General features: G+C 47.9%; 1 protein-coding gene across 1 annotated transcript in view; it reads right to left on the reverse strand.

Annotated features, from left to right (window-relative positions):
* The window catches only part of WNT3A (Wnt family member 3A), a 91,644-nt gene extending 80,144 nt beyond the window's left edge, over positions 1-11,500 (reverse strand). Inside the window, exon 1 of the mRNA XM_081163868.1 lies at positions 10,925-11,500. Within this exon, the coding sequence (XP_081019994.1) occupies positions 10,925-10,995 (71 nt within the window). The 5' untranslated portion in view covers positions 10,996-11,500. The remainder of the gene's footprint in view (positions 1-10,924) is intronic.
* Between the last annotated feature and the right edge of the window lie 332 nt (positions 11,501-11,832).

The raw sequence follows: 11,832 nt of genomic DNA on the forward strand, positions 1-11,832 counted from the left end.
AGAGAGGATTTCCCCTTGGCGACACGTGCTTGTGAAATGTTTGGTAAATGCTATTATTATGGCTCATAAAGTCCTTTTCAGGTCAGCAGGCTTGTTACTCAAACCACGCATTCTAGGAACAGGAACCAATGTAGAGACATCTCCAGAAAAGATTTTGTGTTCTTTCTTTTCCTGAGGACTGCTGTTCTCCTAAGGATGTGAGAAAAGCCTTGGTGGATCAGAGCAGTAGCCCGTCTAGTCCAGGATCCTGTTCTCACAGGGACGAACCAGATGCCCATGTGAAGCCTGCAAGCAGGACATGAATGCAAGGACACACACACCCCTCCTGCGGTTTCTTGCAACTGAAACTCAGAATTTCATTGCTGCCTCCAACAGTGGAAGCAGAACATAGCGATCACCCTTTACAAAGGTATGGCACTTGCAGTGATCCCTACCTAGCCTGTGTTTTGTGACAACATTGCAGCTCCCATAAACTTAAAAAGACATTTCCTTCCCTGACTCACATACCTGAGCGCAGAGTGTGGAAGGCTTACGATGAGCTCATGCGTTCCATTCTCCCCGGGGACGTGTTTCCTACTGTAAATTCTTTAGGGCTTTGTCCTATCCAGTTTTAAATAGTTCCAGAAAGAGTGATTCTAACTCCTTCAACTTAATGCATACCTTTGATGGGAATACTTCAGGTAAGGGCCGTTCAACCTCTGGCATCTCCAGGGTGGGCTGGGAAAGACTCCTGTCCTGGGACACTAGAGAGCCGCTGCTGGTCAGTGCAGACCATACTGAACAAGATGGACCAACATTCTGGTGGTGCAAGGCAGTTCACTATGTTCCTTGTATGGAGAAAGGCTGTAGCTGAGTGCTACTGCAGCTGACTTGCATGCTGATGGTCCTGGGTTCAAGCAGTGGCATCTCCAGGTAGGACTGCGAGAGACCCCTGTCCTGGAACCATGGAGAACCACTTCCAGTCATCGGGTTCCCTCAAGTCACCTTCATTTGCTCTTCCCCTGGCCCACAATCTGGGTCAAGGTAGAACCAGAGAAGGTTCTTTGCGGTGTCGGATCCTGGCTGCAGAGTTTCCCATGCTACGGTCAAATCTGGAGGCTTTGACAAGAGCCTCCAGCACCACCAAGGCACCCAGCAACGGACTCAGTGCATGCAGCTCACACTGCTGCCTCCCTTCAAAAGGTGGTAGGTAAAGGTAAAGGGACCCCTGACCATTAGGTCCAGTCGTGGCCGACTCTGGGGTTGCGGTGCTCATCTCGCTTTATTGGCCGAGGGAGCCGGCGTACAGCTTCCGGGTCATGTGGCCAGCATGACTAAGCCGCTTCTGGAGAACCAGAGTAGCACACGTTTACCTTCCCGCCGGAATGGTACCTATTTATCTACTTGCACTTTGACGTGCTTTCGAACTGCTAGTTTGGCAGGAGCAGGGACCGAGCAACGGAACTCACCCTGTCATGGGGATTTGAACCGCCGACCTTCTGAGTGGCAAGTTCTAGGCTCTGTGGTTTAACCCACAGCGCCACCCGCATCCCTTTTCAAAAGGTGGTACCCAGTTCAAATTGATAGTTTAGAAGAACTCTATGCACTCAGAGGGGGAATTCTCTGTGGATTTGTCAAGTTTTCTTTTAAAGCTACCCCAGTTGTTGGCCATCGCTTTAGCTTGTGGGAGTGAATCTAATAGATCAACTATTTAACTATTCCATGCAATAGCCCATCAACAGGGTTAACAAAATATCCATGGTGAATGGTTGGCCACTGTGAGAGCATGATACAGGACTAGATGGGCCTTTGGCCTGAAGCTACAGGACTCTTCTTATGCTTGCTTTCGCTTCCCTCCATCTTTTTTTTTGGGGGGGGGAGCTCCTCACAAAATTCCTCAGATATTTTGAAAGGGGAAAGTCCTCAGATTTCACTTCACAATTTTCACTTTGAGCAAAATCTCTTGACATAGCAGAGATGGCTGGTCCCTGGTGAGCTATTTGAGAAACTTGGCTACTTACTAGAACACTTGCTGGCCAATCCTAGAATCCCCCAGAGGAAAAATGTTTGAATCTTTCTGGACAAAATGTGGGGGGGGGGGGCAAACCGCTGACTGCCATAACAACATCCAGTGTGTTTCCTGGATCTACTGCTGCTGGATGAATAAATATTGGGTACAAAGCAGATCTTAATTCTGCACTCAACGCTACTAATCCAGCTGTGCCAAAATAAAACCCTGTGCACAGTTTCTCTTGTCCCACTGAGTTTAATGCTAGTCTAAGGCTACTCAAAAGTAACTCTTACTGAGTTCAGTGCAGCTTAAAGGTAAAGGCACCCCTGACCATTAGGTTCAGTCGTGGCCAACTCTGGGGTTGCAGCACTCATCTCACTTTATTGGCCAGGAAGCCAGCGTACAGCTTCCAGGTCATGTGGCCAGCATGACTAAGCCACTTCTGGTGAACCAGAGCAGTGCACGGAAACGCCATTTACCTTCCCGCCAGAGCGGTACCTATTTATCTACTTAAACTTTGATGTGCTTTCAAACTGCTAGGTTGGCAGGAGCAGGGACCGAGCAACAGGAGCTCACCCCGTCGCAGGGATTCGAACCGCCGACCTTCTGATCAGCAAGTCCTAGGCTCTGTGGTTTAACCCACAGCACCACCCGCGTCCCTACAAATCAGGACCTATGCAGCTTACTTCAAGGCAAAGGGGGGAAGGGCTAGGTACAGCCTTAGTCCCTAGGATTTGTGCAAAGGCCTAAGCTTTCCACCAGCGTAGAGCTGAGAAGAAGCTTCTCAGAGAATGTATTTCTTGAGAACGTTTATGGTATTTTTATTCCCCCCCCCAAAAGGGCCACTTTGTTGTTTTTACTCTGAATAGTCTCAACTATGTTTTGGTGACAGAGGCCATTCCCCTCCCCCAGTGGCGTAGCGTGGGTTCTCAGCACCCGGGGCAAGGCAAGTAATTTGCGCCCCCTAACCCGTGGATTTTAGCACTCGAGTCTCTTCCGCGCCCCCCAGATGTTGCGCCAGGTGCAGCAGGCCCCCCTGCACCCCCACGCTACGCCACTGCTCCCACCACAAGTCTTCAGGACAGCCATCCGAAGGCTGGCGCGGGGACGTCTCTCCGCCCCACCGCCAGCCTTCGGAGGAGGTCCGAGGACAGTGGGGTTCCTGCTTCCTCGAGGAGGGCCGGCCAAACGCGCCCCCCCAAATGTTGCGCCCGGTGCGGCCGGCACCCCTGGCACCCCCCACGCTACGCCACTGCCCTCCCCTCTCCATGCCAGAAATGAAGCCAGGGTCCTGGGCATTACAGATGATGCAAAATGATGGCCATGGGATGCCAACGTGGGATGCAGCTGGAAGGGGAACATAAGAACATAAGAATAGCCTGCTGTATAATGCCAGTGGCCTATCCAGTCCAGTCCAGTGGTACCTCAGGTTACATACGCTTCAGGTTACAGACTCCGCTAACCCAGAAATAGTGCTTCAGGTTAAGAGCTTTGCTTCAGGATGAGAACAGAAATTGTGCTCTGGCGGCGCGGCAGCAGCAGCGGGAGGCCCCATTAGCTAAAGCTTCAGGTTAAGAACAGTTTCAGGTTAAGAACGGACCTCCAGAACGAATTAAGTACTTAACCTGAGGTACCACTGTATCTTGTTCTCACATTGGCCAAGCAGCTGCCCATTGTGGGAGGGCTGCAAACAGGATTTGAGCACAAATCCTCTTGTAAAAGCCATTCAAGTTGGTGGCCGTCCCTGCTCCATGTGAGAGCAAGTTCCATAATTTATGTGCTCTGTAAAAAGCACTTCCTGCTAAACCCCAAAATGGAAACTGTTGGGACAGTTACTCCTCCATTTCTGGAGGAAAATGGGGTGAACTGGTCCCCCAAGTTTCCACGCCCACAAATTTCCAAGAGGCCGTGTGACCTGGGCTCCAGCCCAACTCGCTAAGGCAGATGTGCACACACAGAGCTGAAATGGGGAAAGGGTAAGAGAAGCTGGATTAACTAACTGTCTAGGACAGTTTGCCTATTCACACAAGCACACACACCCAAAAATAATAATTAAATGTCATTAACTATCCAGAAACTAGTTTACACAGGGAAACAAATTAGGTGTGTGGGGGGGTGACTGCTCAGCAGGCAGGTGACTGCATTTTCCACAACATCCACCTCCAGACACGCCCCCTCCGCCCTTTGCAGTTCAAATCTTGGTCTGATGGAGAAGAAATATGCACACCAAGAGATGCAAGATTTGATGGCCTTCTCTCTCTCTCTCTCTCTCCCTCTCTCTCTCTCTCTCTCTCTCTCTCTCTCTCTCTCTCTCTCTCTCTGCTTTTTCTATAAGAGAAAACGTCTTTGTTCTTAAAAAAACACACCCCACAATTTGTTCTTTAAAAAATAATAATTCAAAAGAGGCGTGACTCCAGATGCGTTAATAAAAATAGCACAGGTTTCTAGAGGCAGGCGCTACAGGGATTATTATATTATGATTGTGAAATTAATTTTTTTTTCCGCTTTTTTGCGGGGTGGTGGCAGTGACGGAATGGCAGCCTTGGTTTTGCTGGCTTTTTCCCCACTCAGGCCAGTTAAAACAAAAACAAAAGGCTGTTTGTGGATCTTTCTGCTGAAATGGTTTGGATAAGGTTCCTAAATCAAATGGAAATGGCTGAGTTTGGGGGGAGAGGAGGGTTTGGACAAAGGTAATGAGGGCTGCTAATGAGGGGTGTGACTTTTACAACCCCTTTCAGATAATATGGAACTGGGGTACGAAAGCGGAGGATTTCTGGGCTACAATCCTAGACCCATTCAATTCAATAAAACCTTCTTCTGAGTCGCGATGCTTATGACGCTGTGTTACTTCTGAACCCAGTGGGAATAAACGTGCATAGAATCAGGCTGGGTGTGAGCAAAGGTACTCTCTAAAGGGGTCCCATTATTTCAATTCTAATTTATAGACCAGCGGCTCACAGCGATGATGTCTACTCACAAGAAGAGTCTGCTGAATCAGACTAAGGGCCCACCTAGTTCATCACCCTCTTCTCACAGTGGCCAGTCAGATGATCAGAAGTTGTTGGTTAAATTCTTGAGGTTTACTCCTGTGTAAGTGAACTAAGTGGAACTTATCATGCTTCCCCCAAAAATGGTCCCAATCACATTCCAAGAGTTTAGAATTCTTCTGAATGTGACATTTCACTGCAGATTCCAAAGGCAAACGCAGTCAGGTCTAGTGTGTGTTTACTCGAAAGTAAACCCCACTGTATTCATCCATGAGGATTATTGACTCTCAAGGAAGTGTGCATGGCAAGGATTTTGTCCTAACTTGGAAATAAGTCTAGTAGGTTTCAATGGAGTGTAATCCTAAATGGGAACGTTTGGATCTGAACATTAAAACTGTGCCCTCCAGTCTACTTATTCCCAAGCAATCATGTTTAGGAGGATGAGGTATGAGATAAGCTCCCTGAATTTAATATGAGTGGGTACTTTACAAATCTGAGTTCCTCCCGTCCTTTGGTTTTTATTTTATTTTGAAACAGGGTTTGATTTATTACAGCAGGTCTGAGCCAGTTTTAAAAGGGGCAGACGGTAGTAAAGAAAAAACCGCAGTTCAATGAAATCTACTAGTCTTCTATCAAAAACAATAGCCAGATTTCAACACCTGAAGTCTGCATTCTCACGTGCCCCCAAAAGGATATTGCCTGTTTACTACACGTGTGAATGGGATAGCACGTGATGAAAGGGAGCCTTTTCCTTCAGTCGGTCTCTAACGGAGTTGTAGAATCTTGGCTACAGTGTATAGCTTCGATACAACCACTCAACTTTCTTGCTCGGATTAACAACATCCACACGTGCCACAAATAGCAGAGCTTCAAAGTCACTTTTAGCATAGGGTGTGAAAAGATTCTAAAATGTATGTTTTTGTTGACAATGGGTTTGCATTTGCAACGCACGCGATTTTAAACAAGCAAACAGACGTCACGTGTGAAAAGGTGCAAATGTACTAAGGCTTCCAGGCAGACCGTAAACTGGGGCACCTATTTCGCTGGTTTATACCTTGATGGAGAGCTTCGCCACGATACCCCAACCACCCCAGTTTGGAAGAACACTAGTTAAGATTTCAGAGCTCTCTACCCCCATAAATAAAATTAATACAGTGCGTGTTTGGTGGCATGGCGGAGATGCTTAATATAAATTGTTCGCTATGTAACCTGTTTTGAACGGCGAGGAGTATAAAATAAACTTTGACTTCAGCATTTCAATCTGATTTTAGTGCCTTTGAGCATGTGTAGAGCGCTTGCCGACTAAACACTGCCATCTCATTTGCAGACTGGGAGCAAAGACAGCGAGTATCATTTCCAGGCAGGTTTGAACCCCCGCCTTAAGAAACAGAAGCTGCAGTTCTGAACATATTTATCTGGAAAATAAATCCCAGGATCCGAAAGATTTCCTTCTGAATAAATCTGATTAGGATTGTCCTGTGAAGATCACGCTTGCACAGAAGATTCTGGTCTTGACTTGCAAGTGCAAGTCTAGCCATTCCTACTCAGAAGTAAGCCCACTGAGTTCAAAGACACTTACTCCTAGATAAGTGTGCGTAGGGTCGTAACCTATATTTTTTAGGGCGCGATAGGGGGCGGGTTGAGCGAAAATATAAGGAAATTGCCCTCTTCTTCCTTGTCGCTTTCCATAGGGTTGGGGGGGCATTTATAGTGAAATTGAAGGGCTTCGCTTATTGGGGCTTTCTTCGAATTTGAATAAATGCGTAGCTACTTGCTTTCCCTCCCCCCATGTTGCTTGCAGCCCAGGTGTGCGAGGTAACCTGTCTTATCAAGGATTTAATATTTACATTTTATTATCTTGTGCCCTCTGTCATACCTGAACTATTTGGGGAATTCTGCCGTCGACGACGCCCGCCTCCCCCCCCCCGAAAGAAAACGTGAGAGAGAGAGAGAGAGAGAGAGAGAGAGAGAGAGAGAGAGAGAGAGAGAGAGAATGTATGTTCAGAGACGTGTACATTATAGGAGTCCAGACAAAACAAACGCGCTTGACAGACACGGTGGCCTTTTCCTCAACCGCGTTCCCTCTTCACACGCCCGCCTTGCTACTTTCCCCCCGCAGCGCGTTCCTTTATGGGTCTACTCAGAAGCAAGCCCCATTGGCTATAGGATTGCAGTCTTAATCGATCTTATTTTCTAAAAGGAGAGATTCTCCCTCCTTCCCCCTGCCCACCCAGTTTCCTATATCTTAATTAAATATCGTTCTTTAAGGAATGGGGGAAAAAACGAATATTCTTTGGAATTCTTTCCGAAGGGGGGAGGGAATGTTTGTAAGCGATTTTTTAAGTACAGTATTTTGGATTTTGGGTCGAAGTCGTATTTGCAATCTCGCACATATTGCTGATCATTTAGGCTGCAATCATATGCTTACTAACCCGGGAGCAATTCCTATTGAATTCAATGGATTTACTTCTGAGTAGACATGTAAAGGATTGCACTGCTAGTAAAGGGAGCCGCTTCTTTCAAATTGCTTTATCCGTGCCTCTAAAACACACACACAAACAATGTATAAAAAGCCCTCAAAATTCTGTAACCACTTTCGGACCTGCTATAAAAGGAGCCTTTGTAAACTGATCCTCATAAACACGGTTACTTGCAAGGAATGGTCTGTTGTTTTCAATGAAAACTGAACGTGCAAGTCAAGTGTGCTTCAATCTGCCACTGTCCTACACACATACATAGAGCTGTAGAAGCAGTAATTCATTGTACACCTAAGTACTGAATTACTCTCAAGAAACTGTCTTAACTCCCTTCTGTTTCCTCTGGGAATCTGGGTGACCCTAGTTCTCCGCCCCGCATTTTGACATAAAGGCGAGTGGTGAGTACAAACACATAAACGAGATGCCAGTTTTGTCCTTTCCTGTGGATTTTAAAAAGCAAGGTGGCTTAAGGAGACTACATCGGCTTTTTTTTTAAAGTGTGTGCAAGGGAAATTGCGTTTTTGTACACCAGCAGAAGCTCTTCCTGTCTTCCCTACACAGACTTTTGCTAGAGTATCAGCTTGTTCGGCTTTATGACCGCATAAAAAAAGAGATTGATCGAGTGCATCAACCTTCTTCTGTCTTTAGATCACCCCAACGAAATGAACATCCATTCCTTATATTGTCCTGTGTTTCAGACAGCAGCCGGGCTTAATATTTTAATACGATGTGCATAGATGCTCTGCAAAAACCGTCTTCGCCAATGCTCACGCCTGCCTATATTGACACAAGGCATCACTCATGAGATCCAAATCTAATTTAATTTTTTTAAATGTCCTAAAGGTTATCCCCAGAAGCAGAACACTGAGAAACCAGGAAACCATCCATGTACGTGTAAACCAACTGCCTTTAGTTTAGACCTTTTACACACTTTTTAACATTTTAAGAAAGGGCATCTGGGCTACAAACAGGCAGGTGGATTTGCGCACAGAGGGCCTTTTTATGCGCAAGCTGCGAGCAAGTGGTGAAGCTAACCCCGGACTGCACCACTTGGGCGGTGGGGAAGTTTGCACGCTCGGTTTGCGCTCTCTCCCTCTTACACACACCCTTTTCTTGTACTTCCGAAGACGGTGCTGTTTTTCGATGTGCAAGGAAATTTGCCGGCGGGACGACGGTCGTGCGGGCCATTCCCCTTCCTCCTCATCCCCACGGCTGCCTAAAATGTCCCAGTCCGTGAACCCTTACGCCGCTTTATTCTACCGAGTGCACCAACTGCTCCAGCGGAGCCTCTGCCGGGAGCACGTGCGTGTGTGGGGTTGCCTGCGGGGCGACTCGACACAAGACTCGGCTCTGCAGCTTGCTAGTCGGTGGCGCTCCGGCAATACCTCCGGGGATGGGGGTGGCGGAGGGCTATTAAAATTCCAGGAACGCCCCCAGCCTCTAGTAAGAACTTGCAGCGCTCGCCAAGGCCTCGATTCCCTCTGCGCTCGTGGGAATGCGTGCCCCGGCCGGCGAAGAGCGCTACCCGCCCCACTTCGAAGCCTTCTCTCGGGTTCGCTCCTGCGGCGCTCGGCTCGGGGGCGCACTTTTCGCCCGGCTGAAGCCCGCGAACGACCGCGGTGGCTTCGCCGCCGCCGCCGCCGCCTCCTTCCTCCTTCCCGACTCCCTGGAGTCTGTAATTACCGCTGATCGGGCTGATGTGCCGCAACACGCCCGCGCGCCTAACTCTCCTCTCCCTCTCTCCAAGTCTCTCTCTCCCTTAGTCCCTTCACATTTGGCCGCAAAAAGCCCCAAATCCGAGCTCTTAAAGGGGCAGGGCGCAGCGTCGCTAGCCTTCCCCAGTTACCTTTCCCAGACTTTTTATCAGAAACATTAACACCAACTGGGCGAGCGCTCTGCGCTTTGATGGAGGAAGCGAGCGTCTGACAGCCATTCATTTAAGAGTCTTGATGGTTTCTCCATTCCGAGGGCAATCCTTTCCCCCCACGAAACCCTAATCTTTGCCTAACCTTTCGCCACCACCCTCAATCAGATTTCCTTCTTGGGTCGCGTTTCTCTTTGCTTCCAGGAATCATTGGGAATGGTTGCGGGACGGGGGCGGGGTGGGGTGGAGAGAAAAAAAGAGGCTTTGCCTTCCGGACACCCGCGCAAGCCCCAGTCAATTTCGCCTCCCTTCCCGAAGTCTTTAGTTCGAGACTGGTCAATTTCAAACGCCGCCGCCTACAGTCTCTGTGCAGCCTGGCGCGGCTCCCCCGGACAGAAAGAGAGAAAAGGGGATCATTTTCCAGGAGTTGAGGACTCCCCAGACTGAACCAGCGAGTCGCACAAGGCTCTCAGCCGTTTCCTTGGAGGAAGAGCCGGATCCGAAAGGCGCCTCGACCCAGGCGTAAAAGAGGGATCGAATAGCCTAAGAACCCAAGTAGGACCATCTCTGATATACCGAAGGAGAGAGGACGCCGGGCAGTTAGGGCTCTAGATACAGAGTCCATATCTCTGCACTGAGTGCTTAAAGAACCTTCACTGTCTCAAATCGGAATAGAGGAATAGAGGGGGTGTCGATGATGCCCTGTCCCCACTGCATCTGCCTGCAGCTACTGTAGACACCAAGGAAAATCTGTGAATATTTTGGCGATAGGTATCTACAGACACACACCTCTCAGTTCTACGGAAAGAGGGAGCATTGACGCAGGTCCTGGCACCCACATGTTGACAGAATTTCATCCAGGCACAATATTTAGGAATTTCGTTCCAAGTTTCAAGATCCCATGATTGTCGGTTGTTGTTTTTTGTTGTTATTTAAGAAGCGGGCGGGGAGGCTCCCACCTTACCAAGGGGAAGGCAAGTCCATCTCCGTCGCCACGAAAAAAAAAAATCTTTTGCGCGCTTGTACAATATTTTGCTCGCGCTTTTAAAACACACACGTACACATTATTTTGCACATATATATATTCCTCTTGTCGGGAGAGCGTTTGCTTTCCTCCTCCTCTCCTTCCACATGACTAGCTTAAAATCACCTTGAAAAACTCGTGTCGACTTGTATCATTATCTGTTTAATTCACTCAGTACCTTTTGTTCTTGGCAGGAGAGGATCAAAGCAAGTTTTTTTTAAAAAAAAACACAACCCAGCAACTCTGATCTCTTCTCTCTCTCTCTCACCCCCTCCCCACCTTTTCAGGTTTTGGGTTTTTTTTTAAAAAAAAAAAATTACAGTAGGAGAACGGTAGATCAGGGCTAACACAGTCAAAATAAACATACAGCTTAAATAAATAAAAAGACTTTCGACAGGGGCTGGGGAGTGCGTTCTTAAAAAAACCCTTTTAGGAACCACAATCTCTTTTCCCTCCACATTCAACATATTCGGGAACGGGAAGGATCTAACACCTCTTTGAAAAGCGAGCGCTAGAGGGAGAAAAAGGGGTTCACCCTACCGCCCCCCCAAAAATAATCAATCAATAAGAAAGTCAACTTACCACCAGATGGGATAGCTTGAGAGACCTTGGGTCAACCCACAAAGAAACAGGAAATATCCCAAAAGGGCCATCTCGCCCCCCAAAAGTTGGCAAAAAAAGCCTTTTTATATCTGCCCCCTCTAAAACCAGCAAAACGTCCAACTTTCTCTTCTTGGGTGCAGGGGAGGGGGGCGGAGAAAATACCCCCACCCCCCAGAAAAAATTAAAAGCCAACCCAGCCCAAGCAGGTAGCTAGTTCTCCCTGTATATATCTATCTATCTATCGGTGTATATAGGTATATATAAATATCTATATAGAAATTATCTTCTTTCTCGTCTTCTCTCTCAAAGAAGACGAAAACAATAAATAAGAAAAAAATAAATATCGGAGAGGTGGGTTTTTTAAAGGGGGGGAAATCCCTCTTCTCGCAGCCAAGAGACACTAAAGGCAAACATTTAGCAGGGGAGAGAGGAGGGAGAAGAAGAAAAAAGTTTGGAGCAGGCTTGCTTGAGCGAGAGACCCAATCAGCACTTATCGCCAAAGGGGAAATTGCCGGGGCTTCTCCAGCTCCTTCTGCGCTGTGCGTCAATCCAGCAAGCCAGGCGAAGGAATGAGCTAATTGCGAAGAGATAGTGTTTTAATACTCATTAAGGACATGTTGGCCCACCAGTCCCCGGAGGGGTGGGGAGGATGGGAAGTAGAGAGGGGGCTTGGTTTAAGAAAAAGGGGGGGGGCGGAGAAGAAGAAAAGGGGAAAGGAAGATTTAGGGGGTTTAAATAGACAGGGGGGACCCCTGTGGCTCAGGGTAGCTATAACAACCTGTCCGGACTTCACTCCCTGGGTAGAAGGAGCCACTAAAATGCTTTAAAAGAAGAAGGAGGGGGGGGGAGGAAATCCACCTATAAATTATGGGGAAAAGTAGGATTGG

Source organism: Podarcis bocagei (genome assembly GCF_964188305.1).
Source record: "Podarcis bocagei genome assembly, chromosome: 12".
NCBI classification, from domain to species: domain Eukaryota; kingdom Metazoa; phylum Chordata; class Lepidosauria; order Squamata; family Lacertidae; genus Podarcis; species Podarcis bocagei.